The 19,392-nt window shown below is 40.1% G+C and overlaps 1 protein-coding gene across 1 annotated transcript in view; it reads left to right on the top strand.

The window, feature by feature from the left end:
* Positions 1-8,889: 8,889 nt before the first annotated feature.
* Positions 8,890-19,392, top strand: part of MRPS9 (mitochondrial ribosomal protein S9) — a 50,737-nt gene continuing 40,234 nt past the window's right edge. Inside the window, exon 1 of the mRNA XM_063126223.1 lies at positions 8,890-9,055. Coding sequence (XP_062982293.1) covers positions 8,963-9,055 — 93 coding nt within the window. The 5' untranslated portion in view covers positions 8,890-8,962. The remainder of the gene's footprint in view (positions 9,056-19,392) is intronic.

The raw sequence follows: 19,392 nt of genomic DNA, 5'->3' as shown, positions 1-19,392 counted from the left end.
GAAAAGGTCTTCCCATAATACCACAAGCAAATGAGTAGGAACCAATTCTGGCTCCTGCTGCTTGATCCATTTTGTCGAAAGTCTTTGCTTCCCATTGCAAAAGGGTTCCCATAACGGAAAAGGGGGTGTTTCACAAAATGCTGGAAAGAGGTGTCAAGAATAGTGTTAAAAGCTAATCTGTTCCACTTCTCAAAAAGTAGTGCTGATCACCAGCAGAAAAATGTAATGACAAAACAGACAATGTTAATAAAATCTAGCCACAATTCACCAGGAAAAGACAAGGTCATGTGAAAAGACAAGAGAAGCTGCAGGTTGTGATTCCTAGGACAGCTGTGGTTCCCTCTCTATTACAATGTTTATGACAACGGCAGGGGAAATTTCCCCTGGTAGAACCAAATCACGTACCATCTGGCCACCACTGTCAGAGAAAACCCCATCAAGGAAGTAGTGTGAATAATCCCTCAGTCAGCATTCCAGATGCTCTTGCACCACATTACCTATAAAGGGTCATTGTGCCCAGTGCTCAAATTTATATAAGGGATGTGCTGGTTGAAATCCCTGGCCCTGACCCCAGGACTTGCATAATCCGCTGGCCAAGTGTAAACCTGTAGAATAGGCTGTAATTTCTTTTATTGTATTGTTCTAATTTGTGTATGTTTTTGTTGTTAGCCACCTTGGGTGCCTTTTTTAGCAGAAAGGTGGGATATTAATTAATCAATTCAATTCCAGCAGGTGACTGGATAATATTCTTTAGTAGGAGATCATAATGCAAATGTGTTATTAATGCCTGATATCTATGCTTCAGGGATGAGTAAATACTTTGATCTTTATTGTGTGATGATAGTTAGATTATTCTTCAGTGTATCTTCCAGAACTGTTACATATCTGAGGCTTGGAAAAGATGCAAAGGCTTGGACTATAGTTCTACTTTAGCAATTTTATTTTGGTACCATTGGATTATGCTTTACGTCAATCATTTATTACAATTACGTATGATTTTTTTTTTAAAAAAAATAAACTTTTGTTTTTTATTCTCTATTTGCAAATTCTATTTTAGCTGTGTATATTCATAGTTTTAGATGTGTATATTTATTGTTTTTTGTTTGTTTGTACAATTTTATCTGTTTGCCGCCCAGAGTTCCCAGTGCTACAGGGTGGGATACAAATGTTTTAATGGTAAATCAATCAATCAACTTGGACAGACTTTATAAAAATTTCTTTCCAAGCTGGTTTAATTCACAGATCATGCTGACCATTTGATTACTGAAACAAGAAATGATGCCTTGCTTGTGTGAATGAGCCATTACATATAGAACAATGCAGTGTTTGATGTTCATATCATCTCAAACACTGAAAAACAATAAAGTTTTTCATTGGAATCACTTGGCACATTCAGCTGCCAATCATCAATTGTAGAAGAGTCAAGTGCTGTATATGCATGTGTGACCAAAACCTGACATAAGGAATCAAATTCTGGGCTACTATGGCTCAATTGAAGCCCAGATTATATCTCCTATACATGTCTACTCAGACATAAGTCTACTCAGTCATAAGCCATTTAGTTTAGTGGGGGGTTACTTCCAGGTAAGTGGGTATAGGATCACAACCTAAGGCTCCACTAAAAAGAGTTAGACTTAATTTTAAATAGACAAGTGCAATGTTTTATGATGAGACGTATTTTACCTGGCATAATCTTCATTGCCTCTCAAATAAATAAGGATAATGAGGAATGATTCTCCTTGGGTCCTTATTGAATGTTTGCAGAAGACAGTAAAAGTATTTCTTGAGTTCACAAGTTAAGCCCAAGTCCATGCTTTCAATATTGAATAAATAGTGGCTAATCTTTCAGTTTAGCAATTCATGGTAAACTTGCAAAGGCATGTTTGGACATGTGTGCCAACATCTTTTGGGCTAGCAATATATAAAATTCAAAGAGATTAAAGGTATCAAACTCCCCTTCCCCATTTAAAGATAATATTAGCTTCCAGCATAACTCTTGCCTCCAGATACAGCTAGTTGTCACAGTTATGGTAGACATCTGGTACTATATTCATCTGCTGAAAACAGAAAGTAATTCGTATCACATTCCTGCTTCCAAGAAAAAGAACATCATTTTGCTGATCATCCATTCAGTCAGTATCAGTCACATTTCACACATGAGCTAACCAGAGCCCTACACTTCAAATATTTTGTACTGGAACAACAGAAGAGGCTTGTACAAGCAATGTTAAAAACCAAGGTTTAGAGGGAATTGTTATTTGTGTCATTGATTTTGATAGTTCAGATTTGTTCTTCACATTGTCCAATATCCTCAAAGAATGTTGTTCTATTATAAAAACAATCTGTAAAAGAGCGTATTTTGAAAAAGAATTTAGGAAGGCTTGCTCTTAATTCTCATTAGACAAGAATGGGCTGGCTAGCATGACTTGCACTTTGACAGAGGTCTATTGGTTTCTGTAAATATTTCTGTACTGAAAGCATACTCCAGATTTGTTGGATTACAACTCCCATCATCATGGTGCTTAAGTATGCATCTTCACATCAAGAAAAAATGTAAATAAATGCATTTTATTTACAGGTGGTTAATTAAAACAAGTCAACTGAAAGCATTTATTTTAAAACTCAAAAGATATATCAGTCTACAGATGACTATTTTTACCCCTTCAGAGGCAGTATCATCGGCTCTTGAAGGTGATTAAATGTTGTATTTGAAGATTAAAGGAATTTGTTAAAGGCATTTTATTGGGAGGACTCTTATTTAAAGAGGTGCTTCAGGAAGTAATCAGCTGCTTTATAGTTCTATCGAGAAAGCTATTTCTTTGTCAGTTTAACCTCAAATAATAAATATGTCATTAGTCTAAGCAATGAAATATAGACAATAGTTCAGGACAAACAATGTGGAAAGCATCTTCAGCTGCATAATATACATGGTGTGCGTGCATGTGTGTGTGTGTGTGTGTGTGTGTGTGTGTGTGTGTGTGTGTGTGTGTGTGTGTGAGAGAGAGAGAGAGAGAGAGAGAGAGAGAGAGAAGTAAGGATTAATAGGAGTTAGAGAGAGATCACAAAATTTTCAATAATACAAGACTCTTGGGAAGAACTGTAGAACATATAATATAGAATGTGGAAATTATAAATTTTCATATGCTATACACATAATAGGTTAGAAGGGATTCTGCCTGAAATATCTATATCTATATCTTTCAGCTGTATGTGGTTGAGCAATGTGTCCAAATATTTCTTAGAAATGAATGCCAGTTTCCATGAAAGATTATTCTGATCAGGTCTCCTCCCATTCCAGCTTCCAAATTTCATTTGTTTAGAATATGTTACTATCCTTTTCTTTTTACTGTTGTAGTCTCAGCCACCTGTGCTTGTTCACCTCATTGTTGCATTGCTCAAGAATGCAGAAAGCATGGGAGTGAATTCCAAGGTCTTTAGGTTACAAATCCTTCAATATCCACATTGGAAAACTAAATTAAACAAAATACAAATGTGCTTCAGGATAAAGCTTTGTTAGTTATAGTAATTTTGAGTAACACTTTGGCTTGGATCCATAGAATGCCATGCACGTAGATAAGCGCATCTGTGTATGTGCATGGAGTACTCTGGATGTTTCAATCTGACTTGAAATCTTTTCACTGCACTGGTCCAGAAGTTGCCACAGTGAGTCCATCAGCTTTCTAAAGTGGCTTTTAGAGGCCAATGTGGAGGGGGACTCTGAAGACCCACAGCAGTGACAAAGGTCTAGTACCAGCACAGATCTTCCAAGGATTGGGCCTCACCTATGAGGCTTGGACCTGTGCTAATGACAGCAGGAGCCTAATTTAGATGAGGAAAGTGACATGGGGAGAAAGGGTTAAACACACCCTCCTCCTCCTCCTCCACCATCACTGCCAAATTGGCTTCCCCTCCACAGCAACATTTCAATCAAAGAAAAAAATGAGAGAACTGATCAAGGATCTCCCACATAGTGTGCCCCCTATTTGGAATGTTGATTTCAGCCCTACCAAATCAAATGGCAAGTTTGGATGTATAAACCTCCTGTGGCAGGAGTAGGAAACTTGGTGCCCTCCAGATGTTTTAAATTACAACTCCCATCAGCCCCAGCCACCACAACCAATGCTCAGAAATTATGGGAGTTGTAGCAAACATCTGGATGGCAAAGGGTTGCCTCTCCCTGATCAGAGGATGGATGCCTTCCCTGTTCTCTTCACCTCTTATATTTGAGAATGACTACTTTCAAATTCAAGTAATAGACAGAAAGATAGCCAGAAGCAAAATCCACCTTCCACAATGGCTCAGTCCTATTGAAACTCCACATGCCTCCACAGTATTATTACAGAGAAGACTAATTTAGTCCAGTGAAGTAATGACACCAGGAGAAAGGACTACTATCAGCCAATTTCTTACTTAAGAGTAAAGTACATATCTGTGTTTTGTAAAGGAAAATGTGATATCAGTGTGAGCAAAAAGAGAGAGATATCATTATCGGGTAAAGATGAAGAAATGGCCCTGCCAAGATCGGAAGGGAAATGCCTGTTTCATGACAAGAGTAATAGGCCTATCAAGAAAAGTGGTGAAGAGAGGATAGATGGGGATGCAGAAGGAATATCCCTACCTGTACCACTATTCCTAGTCAAACATTGAAAACATCCAAGCAAGTGACAGGATTCAATACTGCAAGTGTTGCTTATTCAGAAAACCAGTTTACATAGTTATGAAGATCTTGTTGTTTTCAATAAACAAAGCGAAGGTATTTAATTAATCACATTGGAAAATGTATGGCTTTATTATTTTGTCTAACACCTATTAGGGAAGACAAAGAGTAAAACCTGGTCTACACTGTTTTGGGCCTCTCTGTGCCTCCCCCACCCCCCTACAAGGCACTTGACACCTGAAATCAATGGTGAAAGCTTCCGCATTATAGAAGAGGTCACTCACTGATTAGTTCCCAAGATGAAACTTGATGACCTTCAACACAAAGTTGAGGTCACCCATCTCCTGTTTCAAGGCCAAAACCTGATACAAGATTTTCCTTGGGGTCACAAGACTGTAATGTTGAATCCATGCAAAAGGTAAAATAAAGTAATAAACCATTTATATTATTTGTCTGTGACCTGCACAAAGATTCTGAGATGTTAGCTTTTTATTGTAAGTACTGTAAAGTATCTTGCAGCAGGGAGGGATTTAAATTTTTTTAAAAAACAAAACCCATTATTTTTTTTAAATTATTGCATTCTCATCTTTACCAGGAGTTATATATGTGGGAACTTTATCTGATCTGGATATATCATTCTTGATCTTTGATTTTCTTGAGGCTTGCAATTTTAGCTGATTTATCAGCTCTATATAGGCTGATATAGAAATAAATAAATAACAATTTTATGTTACTGCACTTGTCCAATTTGTTTTTCATGCGCACATGTACATCTGAAGGGCAGACTATACAGTGACTGGAATTCTGGAGGCTCATATGGATGGTATGTTCTTGCCACTCTTTCTAATGGAAAAGTAATTTGCAGCGTTTGCACTCAGCATACCCAGATGGAAAGGGATTGTTCACTATCTTCTACCTGCAATTGTTCAATTAAGATGCCAACATCTGCTGGAGGAGAGGAAGCGAGCATCTTGGAAACAGTGACACAGTGGTTGGCTCTACATTGGATAGCAGCTGGTTGGTTGGTGTTTTTTTTTACATTTTATGCTGCTGCTTTCCCACCTCTTTATAAGTAAGAAAGCACATGCTCTCCTGTGCCAGAGCATTTATATAGCTTTTTGACCTATAAGTTCCTGAAGTGGTTAATACATATTAAAACACAATAAATTGTAATTCAAAATTAAAACAAGTTTCTTTTAAATAATAATAATCAAACAACTTAAAAGCAGGGGACGACATTAACCCAGCAAGTTGCACCCCTTCCTGGCAGTCAAATCAAGTCTTTGGTCAACCAAAATCTCCACAAGGCGTTGTCTTTGTGTTCCATATAAATGAATTCCAGAAGCAGTAGCAAGAAGATTCAGACAGAGATGAACTGCGGTTTGCGTGGCACATCAACAGTGTTAAGTTGTTTAGATAGATGCTTTTATGTTTTCATTTTGTTTGTTTTTAATTGTATTTTATTTTATATGTTAACTGCTCTGGATGCCTGAAGATGAATAGGGTATTTTTTTCTTACCCTTGTCTTCCTTCTTACATCATCATGGATACCTTTCTGTGGGAGGTCCCTTGAATGGCTGTAACATATTTTGAAGTTCCTTTGTCGGATGGGGAGTGGGCTGGGCCCAGCTTACACATAGTACATACCTGACAATGGTACATCGACCAGTTCTCCTCTCCTCTCTTCCATTCAGCAAGGCAGTCTCACTTTTTCAAGGCCTGGGGAATGAGCAGTTGGGCCAGGCAAGGAAAAGCTCAGGCCTACCATGATGAGGCACTAGTAAGAATAGTAAGAAGAGGCAGGAAGGCAATATTGTGTATATGTTGGTGTCTGATAACCTCATCTTTTTGAGAGCACCAGCAGAAAATTCAGACTACAGTGCAATTTGTTGGGGGGATAGGAGACAAATCAAATCTCACTGCATCATGATGGGGCACCTTTTGCTTAGGTGCCCCATCTGTGAGGATCTTGTGGATGCCTGAACAAGTTACTGGTTGTGGTTACATTAGGGTCTAGCTTATTTTACTTTCATGAACAATTCTCCGTGCACCTACTTTTGGTGGTTGGTTTCATGTTAGGTTTCATGTTTGCCCCTGCTGCCGTTTTGGTTTTTATTTATTTATTTATTTATTTATTACATTTTTATACCGCCCAATAGCCGAAGCTCTCTGGGCGGTTCACAAAAATTAAAACCACAGTAAAACACCCAACAGTTTAAAACACAATTACGAAATACAGTATAAAAAGCGCAACCAGGATAAAACCACACAGCAAAGTTGATATAGGATTAAAATACAGAGTTAAAACAGTAAAATTTAAATTTAAGTTAAAATTAAGTGTTAAAATACTGAGTGAATAAAAAGGTCTTCAGCTGGCGACGAAAGCAGTACAGTGTAGGCGCCAAGCGGACCTCTCTGGGGAGCTCGTTCCACAACCGGGGTGCCACAGCGGAGAAAGCCCTCCTCCTAGTAGCCACCTGCCTCACTTCCTTTGGCAGGGGCTCATGGAGAAGGCCCCCTGTAGATGATCTTAAGATCCGGGTAGGTACATATGGGAGGAGGCGTTCCTTCAGATAACCTGGCCCCAAACCGTTTAGGGCTTTAAATGTTAATACCAGCACTTTGAATTGGGCCCGGACCTGGACTGGCAGCCAATGAAGTTGTAAAAGGACTGGCGTAATGTGATCTCGCCGGCCAGTCCCTGTTAATAACCTTGATAGGCCTTAAATAATAATAAAAAACCTTGATAGGCCTTAATAATAATAAAAAAGTTTTACAAGAAATGCATGCAGCAAATAGACGGCCATTTTCCCCTTTTGGTTTCCTTTTTGTGGTTCTTAAAATGCTTCTTGTGTAATTTTCTTCTGTACCTGGCCATGTCTTGATTTGTGTGTTTTGGGACTTGCAGCATAGCTACTCGATACCTGTCACCACACGTTGGGACAGTCAATGAAACGGCACCAATAGCCAGTGTGCTTTATTTATTTATTTATTGCTTTTATATACTGCCCCATAGCCGAAGCTCTGTGGGCAGTTCACAAAAGTGCATCCTTAAATTGGAAAACCAATACGACCTTGACTTGAACCAATCTGTGATCTACACTGGGATTTGGTTTTCAGTTTTTTAGCACTCTCCTAAGAGCCATTTATAGAGCAGCTAGGTGAAGAAAGACTATAGAAGCACAGTGTACTGTTACTCACTGAATACTAGTGGGAATTCTACCTGCACCCAAATTTTGCATTGCGCAAAAAAGAATTTCTACAAAATGAATTTATTTTATTCAGACTAAAAAAGTATTTTTTGAATTTGTATTAAATGTTTGATCGTTTCTCCTGAATACAAATTGCTCTAAGAGGTACTCCCAAGGTCAGGTAATGCTCCCAGGCCAGTGTGCAGAAGATTACAGCCATAGCACTGCATTTTTTCCAGCACTGAAACTAGAAAACAGGCAGGCTAGTAAACAGTGAATTGTAAGGGATATAAACATAGGATGACCCACTACAAAACCTTTATCATGCAACCCAACGCGTGTCTACTTAGAAGTACAACACGTGGAGTTCAATTATTCCCTCCCAGGAGTAAGACTGCAGCCTTAGATGTAATTTCTTTCCACATATCCGTATCAATTTCCGTATCAATGTTCCTAGGGCAGATAATTGCAGAGCTTCTGAAGGAGGAGTCAGCTCTTTGGGTTTCCTCCGTAGAGATTTTCCCTAAGAAATAATGACGAATATCATTTTGATCCAGAATCTGGTAACTGCAGGTAGATACTCCCGAAAGAAGCCCAGCCTCCTTGAAACAACCGACTACGGTTAAAAGCTCTTAAACAGAAATACAGAAGGGCAGAAAGGGACGCGTGTGGACACTTTGGCCTGGTTCAGACAACAGGCTAAACCATGCTGCTTAACCACAAAATGGTTAAGGGTATGCCCTTAACCATTCTGTGGTTAAGCAGCATGGTTTAGCCTGTTGTCTGAACCAGGCCATTGTTTCACAGAAAAAAACAAGATTAAAGAACCCCTCCCCCCGCCTTTTTCTTTGCACGAGCCAGCGCAAAGCTAGCTATGAGCGGCATACGAGCTCGCGTCCCCCCGTCGTTGGTCACGTGGGCGTTTCCAAGGGCGGTGCGTTCTCCGTTCTTCCCCACCCCCACCCCACGCTCAAGTTTTGCTGCGAATCAGGCGCGGCGTTTTTGTCGTGCTCGCGCGTGCGTGCGTGCGTCAGTGGCGGAATACGGCAAAAGAAGGCCGCTTTTCGCCGTTCTTCTCTCCCCGCCCCCCCCACCGCCCTCCCTCTCCCTTAGCATGGCAACGGTGGCGGTTGGGCGCGTGTTGCTGGCGGGGAACCGCACCTGGAGCGCAGCGGTGAGGACGGGAAAGCCGCGGGTGGGCGCAAAGGTAAGAGAAGGGCTCGAGGAAGGGCGGGGCTGAGCAACGGCTTACGTCGAGCTGAGGCGGCTGCGGTGTCGCTTTCGAAGTAGTCGGCGGCGCCTGCGCTGTGTATCTCCACTCCTTCCCATGTGGTTAGCCTAAATCCCCGAAATTTCTCCCGGCTGTTCTTTAAAACGGGGCTTCGTAGTGCGAGGCGAAGGCTCCCTCAGCTCAGAACGACGCGCCCCCTACTCCCCCATATGCTTTGATACGTTCATTTGGCAAGCCTAGGTTAAAACGACTGCCTACTAAGCAGTTGCCACCCAAAAGAAAAGAGAAGGCACAGCCACACTTTACGATTTAAAGCCAGCGTTTCTTACCTGGCTTCTCTGACCTTCTGTGACGGGTCACGTTTGTTTTCCTTTTCTTCTTACAGCTTCTCCATCCTGGAGAGCGTCACCTGCTAAACTTGTAACGTAGCTCTTAACCTAGAAAGCATTGTCAGGTGAAGACAACATTCTGTAGATACTTACGTACTCTTTACATGAGGTGTGTGTTGGTATATTTTTTTTTAAAAAGAAGATATTCATTGATAAAATACATTCTTATACCGTACAGTAATGCTGTCAAAAATCAAATAACTGCCTTGGAATGTGATTGAAGAGGCTGGATTTGAAGCCTGAAGTAATAACTTCATTTGCAACTCTTAGGAAAATTCTCATCTCAGTCCTGAATTAGGAGAACCAGTGTTGGATTCTGATCAGAGAGACCCAGGTTCAAATCACTACCCAGTCCTGAGTTCTCTATTTAACTATCGCTATGTCTCAGCCAATTGTACGAATCAACTTAACTCATTCTATTAAAATAAAAAACGTGTGTGGGTGTTTGTCAGAGAGAGATATGTTCAGCTCTGATCTTGAAAGAAAAGAAAGGCAAAAACATAAATATGGCTATCCTGCTTGTGAAGTGTCCCATTCGGTTATTGCCCTTTTTTCTAACTAAATATCTATTTCTTTATAGCCTGTTATTTTTCTAGGAAGTTTAGAGCAGCATGAGGCTTAGACCTTCATAGATAGGACTCTATTAAATTAATTTCAGGCTCCCACTCTTCTTTGAATATCTTGGAAGTGCTATTAAATCTGTGGCATCCATTCATATTAATATAGTTAAAATTATGGTGTTAATCTGGTTTATTTTTATTCAGCCTGTTCTGGCTACCTTGTTTATAGATCAGGCTGTTACTCATCCATTAACTCCTTTCTAGTGATGGGATAGGATCCTTGTCCTAAATGTAGCAGTTTGACATTGCTTCCATTTAATTCAGTGAAAAAGGATAATGGTTGAAAATAATGGATGTATCTTGGGGGGAACAATCCTGTGGCACCAAATTTGTTAGTCTTGAAGGTGGTGCAAGACCAACACAGCTGCCACTATGGAATTTGGAAAAACAAATGCAGGAAACTATGTACTACCTGTTAAGAATATGCATGGGTCTGTGGATATTAGCTGTGATTGTTAGCTGGCTTCTGTTTATCTAGAATATGCGAAGGGCTTGGAAGAGAAGCAGAGCTCTTGTGCTGAGGTGTAAGTGTAGAGACAGCTGTTTCTTTCCTTCTCTAAATCTCAGTACAAGTAAGAGCTTTTGGGAAAGGAAACGTTCTGCTAGGCATCTTTCTCACCAGAGACCTACAGTTAATTCTCTGTTGGCAAGAGGTTTTTGTGTGTGGCATAATTAGCTACTTGCTTATGTCAAGTGAAAACTTTCTCAAGCAATATTACTGTGATAATAACTGCTTAGTTACTCAATTCTTCCTTCTACTTTTAAATGGTTCCTTGCTGGTTAAAATTAGTGATGCAGAGAAAGCCAGAGGTACAGTCTCAGTAGTGGAGCAGCCCAGGGCTGTACTATGAAGCTATGAATGAAACATTTACCTTTCATTCTCAAGGACCATTCTCATACTTGCAGGGAAGCTGATAACACCCCACTCCCAGACTCCATATGTCATGGATGGGGAGCTTGGGTTGAGTCCTTCTTTTGCAGCACCAAAGCTTTTAAATAGAAAGGTGAGAAAAATCTTTTGCCACTGATTTGTAGAGATGGAAAATTTCCAGACATTTTGAAGCCATGGAAAAAGTGGTTTTTCTGTGAGAAAATGGAAATTGGGGGGAAATTGGAAAATAAGGCACCTTTATAGATCTAAAATCATTTTGTTGCTTTAGGACAGCCTTCCCAACCTGGTCTCCATAAAGTTTTGACTTCAGCTCCCATCAGCCTCCAGGAGCATGGCCAATGATCAGGCATGCTGGGCATTGTAGTCCAAACATGTAGAGGCCACCAGGTTGCAGAAGGCTGCTTTAGGAACATAAAGCAGCCTTTATGTTCCTAAAGTTGTATTATATATAATTTGTTTTGTTTATAAAATTATCAATATATTTTAAAACTGCTGGGTCTCCCGGTCCCTTGGGCAAGCACACATTCTGGCAAACTGACACATGACATCCAAATCAGCGAGACTCCTTTATTGGAGGAAATCACACGGCAAAGCTTAATGGTTATACTTGTGCAAAAAACATTTGTACCTGATAATTGACTGGACTCGTTCCTTCATCTTGTGTATGACCCTTTACAAAACTTCTGGCTATGTAGTTGCATATTGAAGAAGCATGAATATTCCTGTATTTCTAATCTAATCTAAAATTATTTCCAGGCCACCTTTAAGGGTGAAACCCTCTCAAGGCAGCAAAGAGGATATAAACCACACAGCATCCAGACTATTAGTTTTCCCCAGGGCCACTCTTGGTCTTTGTGTCTCCCAGGTTCCAAAGTTTCAGTGGGTCAACTCATCCCCATTATGGGCCTCTTTCTATCCCCCAGCTCTAGTGGCTCATTTAATTGCTCCTCATCTTCATCCACCAGCACCAAAAGGAAAGTCAGTCCAAGTGAAAGCCAAAACGACGTTTGATCCTTCTAGCACATGCCTTTCCCTAGAGATGTAAAATTTCCGGAAATTTTGAAGCCACAGGAGAAAAAAATGTGTTTTTTTCCCCTGGGTTTTGTGTGTGTGTGTGTGGAAAAGATGGAATTTTGGGGTAAAATTGAAAATATATATGCAATATTAGGACTGCTTACAGATTGAAAGTCACTTGGTTACTTTAGGAACATAAAATGTAATTATGTACAAGTTGGTTTGGCATAAAATTATTACATTTGGTATATTAAAAGTACAGTGTATTCAAACAATTATTACAAATTGAATTTACTTTTTTAAATTTGTAGGGTTTTTTTGTAACAAATGGAGCTACAAGCTCCTGAACTGTAATCTTTGGTTTTGCCAGTTTATGAGGAACAGGCAAAAAACAATTAAAAAAGCAAACAGAAGAAACCATCAACATTAGTAACAAAGAAAATTATGTCTCCACTAGTCCTCCACAGTGTCAAGCAGACATAAAACACTCACTCCCTTTAAAAAGAAATGAGAAAAAGGCGGGGACCAAAATTCAGTGAATATGCAAGAAATTTAATCAGACTCATTTTGATCAGATATAGCTAACATCAGTTTGTCTCTGCTTCAGTGGCAGTGCCCCCTAGAGGCAGAAATTCATCTTGCTCTTGCATTTGAGAGTTGTAGACTCAGTTTGCAACCTAGGATTTGTTTGTCCTCGGTGCACAGAAATTGTAATAATCTGATACTATACATCGTTTTTAGAAATCATTTGGAAAAGTCAATATCTGAACATTTTGTTCAAATGTCTTAAACATTTTATTCATTTAACAAATGCCTTAAACATTTCATTCATCATGCTAAAGTAAAACATTCTATAATCCATTTTTTATTCATTCCCCCCCCCCCCAATTTTTCGGGAACAATCCAAAAAAGACTTTGGGGGGTGGGGAATGGAAAAAGCCGTTTTTTTCCTGAATTTTTCTGGTTTTTTTTTCCAGGCCTTCACATCTCTAGCCTTTCCCACCTGGAAAGGGAAAATCACACCAGAGCACTCTGCATCATCACAGGGATTGCTGGAATATTTTCCATTTCTCCCTATCAAGGAAAATGTAAAAGAGAATTCCACTCCACTCCCTCTGGCATCCTGTCTACCAGGATCTCCCTGATGCCCTGGTGATGACGCAGAGAACACTGGGGCAATAGCCCACTGGGAAATTGCCCACACTATCCCTGATGGACCCTCTGCGGGTTTCCAACCATGGAGACCACTCTTGAGGGGTCTAAATTTTCCAAACTGAACACAAAAAGCCTGTATGTCATTCATCGGAAGATTATTCACTTTCATTTATTGGGAGAATCCAAAATTCCACCAAAATATTTAAACTAATCATCCAGGGGTAGCTGTTCTAATAGTCTGTTCTAAAACAATGTCTTGAGGCTGTGGGTGAGTGGAGGAGATTTAAAAAATTGAAATTGAATCCAGGCGCGACAGATACTACTGGCAGGCAATCCCATATCTATAGAAGGGACAATTCTAGCCGTGATGGATGGAGTGGTAATCATGAGTCTAAGGATGCTACTTTATCCTGCTTTTCTTTTTGACAAACACCTGTCAGCATCAGTCAAATGTTTCTTAAATCAGGTCTGTCTGTTAACATAGGCTGTGCCCCACTGGTGCATGTTTTTGTAACTTCTAGGATCAAGCACTGTGTGACGTTCCGCTTGAAGACAACTCAGAAGTTTCAGGTAGTGCAGAATGCTACTGCCCACCTGTGGTTAGATGTCGGGAAACTGGAAGGATGCTGAAGTTGTTCCTCCTTGCCTTGCCAACTTCTCAGAGACAATTAAAAACCTCTTAAATTCCTTTCATCATTGAGCTCTGAATGTCACTGCTATGACTGACATTTGCTGGTTCAGGGCTTCTTTAGATTAAGGGGGAAAGGTGTTTCTTTGCTGGGAATTTGCTTCCTACTTCTCTTGCACAATTATAATGGGGCTGCATTACATGGCTGGAGAGCTGCGACCACATGGTCTATAATGGAAAGCTTCCCCTCCTCCCGCTGAATGGGATAGTGCCCTCTAGTGGGTGATTTGTAGTTTAACTTCTCCTGTACATTGTAGTAAATCCCAAGATATTTCAGCAGAATCAGGATATCACAGGGTTGTTATTTTTAAATGGAATTATGAGGTGAAGGTGTGGGAGGCATGCAGGACGTTGCTAAGATCATCAAAAGGACCCACGAACTGCCGTGTGAGGCCAGTCATGAGCATGCCTTATTTTGCTTGTGTGAAGAAGTCCTTTGTTTTTGTTTGTTTTGGAACCTATATATATTGCTTTTTGTTTTGCAGTGTTCTAGTTTTAGACTATTACTGTATACTTTAGAAAGGCATTCTATTTAAAACATCTAAAGTCTGCCTAGTGTCGGGTTTATCAGTCCATCAGGCAAACACACATTCTAGCAAATGTGACATGGGACACCCAAATCAGTGAGACTTCTTTATTGGAGAAAGTCCCACAGTCAAAAGCTACTCACTACTACCATGAAGAGTTCCCCATCAACGTGGTTTCCCCGTTGCCATCTCCATGTGAACTCAAGGGAAGGATTATCTATATACGGGTTCCATACCTGGACAAGGGAAGGGGAAGATTCCTGATATGATCTCTCAGGCGATCAAATTCTTGAAAGGTCAAATAGGCCACCCAAGAGAGCTAGTCCAACCTCAGATCATACATTTAAACTACAAGACCCCATGGCCATGTCTTATATTCCTGGCAAAACCCTTTAAAAGTAAACTCAGTAAATTTGTAATTATTGCCTGAATAAATTGTACTTTTAAATTTAATATACCAAACACAATAATTTTATGAGCAAACCAAGTATGACATATTTTAGGTTCCTATTTTAGGTCTGGCCAGAGGAATTTCAGCAAGTAGTCCTTGAAACATCTGAATCATCCAGAAGCGAGAAGAAATAGGAAGAATTAAACATCTTTTTGTTCCATTTTGAAAGGTTGTCATAGTGTTGGTGTCAATCCCATGCTTACACCATAGGAATCAAGCTACAAAGTTTTAGATAAAGAAGGTTTATTCTAGTGGCACCAGTTAAAAGCTTTTATAGCAGAGGCAGCATTCTGTAGTGATGAGATCTAATTCATAACTTTATTAAAATTGTGTCCGTGTGTTCTGTAGACTCAAACCTCAAAGTTAATTTTTTTAAAAAGAAATATAAACCTCATGCTGTTCCATTGGATCTGATGTCAGTGGTGGGATAACCTACAGTGTTTTTCACATATGGTCAAAACATCTGGCCTTAGGTTAGAGCTATATTAATTGACTGCTACAGCATCTAATCAGGACAAGCACAGAAACAAAACCTAACCTGTCAAGAATGCACATTTTCTTCCATATTATAATACGGTGACTCTACTCACACATTGGGAAAGTGAACATGACTTGGAGCATCCGTAAAAATGCAATCCTGTTGATTGTACCTTTAGTGATTGGAGGCATCTGATTATTCAGGGCAAGGCAGGAGGAGCAACAGAGGCTATCTTTACCTCCCTGTCCCCATGCCCTGCAGAGTTTGCTATGCAGGTTTTGTAACCTGTCTATCTGTGGAGGAAGCTGAAGGAGGCTCAGAATAACTGTATCCTGAACTCTCTGCTCTCCTCCACTCTCATTGAACCCCCCTTCCTCCTGCTTCAAGGTTGCTTTTCTGACCTTGGAGGGCAGCTGGGGCGGTTCTTTCCATGCTGGATGTGAGGGGTCAGGGGAGGCAGGTCAGATCTCCAGCACGCTCTTCCAAGGTCAGAGCACTGTCTCCGATAGAAGGAGGAATTCGAACAATCCTATGGCCCCTGGGATGCTCACCCAGATACATTACATCAATGATTGTAATGAAGAATGGAAGGAATAACTGCTGGGTATCTTACAGAGAGGATTTAAAAAAAAGCACTGCCATGGCTTCATTATTTCCAGACTTTTTACATCTCTAGTCTTTCTAAAAGAAAGTCTTAATATCTAGTTTTTAGAAATCATTCTCTGTGAGTAAAGGCTGGATAACAATATATAAGAAAATATTTCATAAACTAAAGCTGTTATTTTTTTTTGGAAAAAACAAGAAGGGTCCTTGGTGGGGAAAAACATTTCCCCCTGGACTTTTCTCATTTCCCCCCCTGAGCTTTTACATTTCAACTGGTGTGTGCTTACAATTTTGTTACACTTCATATACCAGAATAGAAGAGTATATAGATCAACAGTGAAAAATAACAGCTTTACAGTTCTTTCACTATGCTGAAGTAAGATCTTCCAAAAGGCTACTAGCGCCCCAAAGTGGTAAACTGCCAGCTTACACATAATAGTGGCCCTCATATGCTTGCATTAGAGCATCTTGCCTCCAATCTACTATTTGTCTGAGAGGTGCCTCCACATATGTGGCTGTATATGTGGCTGCTGTGCATTAGTATGTAACCTTGCTAATTATGTATCTTGAGGGTTACATCCAACTGGATGAAGAATCTTCTCTATGGCTACACCAAATTTGCTGATCATTGGTTTCCTGCACAAAGTGCATGCTTTGAAAGGGTAAAAATGTTTGATGAGTTGGGTACTGTTTGTTGTACCTTTTATATAGCAATTTCCATATTGCTTTAGGTTCTCAACCTTTTGTGTGTGTGTGTGTGTGTGGTCTCACCAATGACCTGGTATTAGTTCTACTTACAAGAAGGTTGGCTATTTAAAGATGTTCCCAGGTTTGCCTCCATTTTTTACTGGTCATTCTCTGTGTTTTCGGCTGAAATTTGATCAACATACACAATTGTATTTATTGAAACTGCAGGCTTGAAGAAATTGCAATTTGTCTGCAATCCTAATTCGCTACCTGGTAACGCTACCTTGCTGATATATTGTGAAGTGCCCTCGGAGGTTCTGAAGTTTTTAGCAGTATGCCTAATTATTTGCTGCTTTATATTTTCTTGTGTACCTTGGCGCATGGATGGGGGGGGGAGGCGTGGCAGAGGTGCACATGTCCTCTTTCAACTCAAGTGCCAGGAGAGCTAGTGCTGACCCTGCCAACCAGAATGGATACTTAAAAAAAAAGTTATTAGCATGACTAGAAGGAAGTGCCTCAAACAGCATCTGGTGTTGGAAATACCTTATGCTCAAGAAAGGAAGGGGAAGAAATTGTGGAGAAGAATGAATTAGGCAAGACAGGCCAGTGGTTACTACTATGGATAGCCTCACACCTCATCCTGTTGGAGTAAGAATTCTATTGCTGGTGTTGCCACTCCTTGAGTTTCCTTCCATTTCCCTCAAGTATACAAAGATAATTTGGTTGTTACTATGAAAGCTTTCAACCTTGAGGATAACAATCTGGGTATTAAATTTGTCCAAGCCACACTGGATGAGCAACTATGTGTGTAATTCTCCTTTTAAATAAAAGTAGCAGCCAAGTAGGTAATCAAAACAAAATAGGAGAAATGGCTCTAAAGATCCTTGGTAAGATTGGACTTTGTAACCCCCTGTACCTTTTTTTTTTTTTACATGGGGGGCGGGTTCTTTTTCATGCCCTATAAAGCAGGAGTGAAAAGCAGTAGCACCTGCAAGCGCTGCATTGGGGATCCCTGCACTACAAAATACATAAACTTAGCTAGATACAGAAACTTGGTTTTCATTTGCTGTATTGGGTTACGCTATTGGGGCGCAGCCTGTAATACTACCACCACACAAACATATAGCAAAACATTCAGAAATGGATCCTTTGTCTGAAAAGGTTCAAGGTTATTGGGTTAGAGAAAGAAAAAGATGGCTTGGATCTAGACTTTGCTTCTGCTGTCAGAAGGGTAAAGAAGGCAAATTCTCCTTCCCCTTGCAGCCCCTTTGTGCCTTCTGAAAAAAATGATCCAGAGGATTGAGGGGACCTCCAGAACTGTGGAGGTTGGGGCTGCAGAGGAAGGGGGGATTGGCAGGAATTGCCTTATCACTTCCCCCAGGGGGATTTAAAAGAAGTTGCGTAAGAGTGGGGGAGAAAAACAGTTTGCATAGATAAGAGCACTGGGAGTTTGTAGTGGGGGATGGCTGAAATCAAGGGTGATGAACATCCAAGTTTCCTGGAATATGTTTTGCCTTGCAGGAGGATCTACTTGTGCCCAGGAATGTTCTGCTTGTATATATGCAAATAAAGCAAATATTAGAAAGATACTATAAACCTCCAATGGGTTCTCATCCAAAGGAAGTTAAATTCTGTAGTGGTGCCTCTGTAACATCTTGCTCTTTGGAACTAGAAGCATATAATAGTTTTAGTACCCAGTAGTTATTAACCAGTCTAATGTAGTTATCTGCTCTGGATGCAAAATCCTGTCTCAGACAAAAGGGACAAAACCAAGAAATTGCCTTTTATTTATTATTTATTTATTAATTACATTTCTATACCGCCCAATAGCCAGAGCTCTCTGGGCGGTTCACAAAAATTAAAAACTTTCAAAGTATAAAACAACAGTATAAAACCAAAACATAAAATACAATATAAAAGCTTCGAAGTACTGTTCCTGGAAAGTGAGCAGAGCTACTGAGCTCCGAGTGAGCAGAGCTACTGAGCTAATCTCCCTCCTGCCTTAATTCTTCCAATTATGAAGTGTCTTAAGAACTTATATCCCATTATTGGAAGCTTATATCCCTTTATCTGCTCAACATAAAACAAGACCAAAATCTTATAATATTTTATTTTTATACAGTGCCAAAAATATATGCATGAAAACCACATTTAATTTTATATGGTGTTAGATATAATTGATGTAATGTTTTAAAATATATTTTTTCAAATGCATTGCAATTATACTTCTTACTATGACCTTGTTCACACAACACAGCAGCCCACCATGGCTTAATTTACCTGTGGGGCTGTCACATTGGGAACCCAGGCAGCTGGAGTGGTTTGTGTGGCAATGCAAATCCTAAATCCTTATCCTGTGTATTTCTAAAACTTAGTTATTATTCCTTTGGTCAAATAAAAATTGCCTATTCTTTGCTAGAGGAACTATAATAACAATTTCCAATAGGAGTTAAATTCCTCGGAGCACAATCTGTCTGTCCAAAGCCTACCAGCAAGAGCCAGGCAGGAGGAGGGTGGAGGTTTTATAGCCTTCTGTTCCTTCATTTTAAAAGATTTCAGCTTGACGGGCCTCAACCTGTCCAGCTGACTTACCAGGCACTGGGTGGGGATGGTGACGCGGAGGCTCTAGAATCAACCTCACCCTCTTCAGTCGCTTCTAAGGATGCTGTTGTGTCCTTGTAAGAGAAGCTGCTGCAATAGTTTCCATGGCAGGTGGAAGGCAGAAAAAGTCATATGCAGATTCCCACCCTGAAGTCGTAGCTGTGTCTAGCTGTGAATCACACCATTCTATGGCTCCTCAGACACCATC

The sequence above is a fragment of the Elgaria multicarinata genome, chromosome 5 (assembly GCF_023053635.1).
Source record: "Elgaria multicarinata webbii isolate HBS135686 ecotype San Diego chromosome 5, rElgMul1.1.pri, whole genome shotgun sequence".
In the NCBI taxonomy this organism is placed as follows: Eukaryota; Metazoa; Chordata; class Lepidosauria; order Squamata; family Anguidae; genus Elgaria; species Elgaria multicarinata.
The sequence above is the reverse complement of the archived record's forward strand: the minus strand, read 5'-3'. Positions and strand labels throughout refer to the sequence as shown.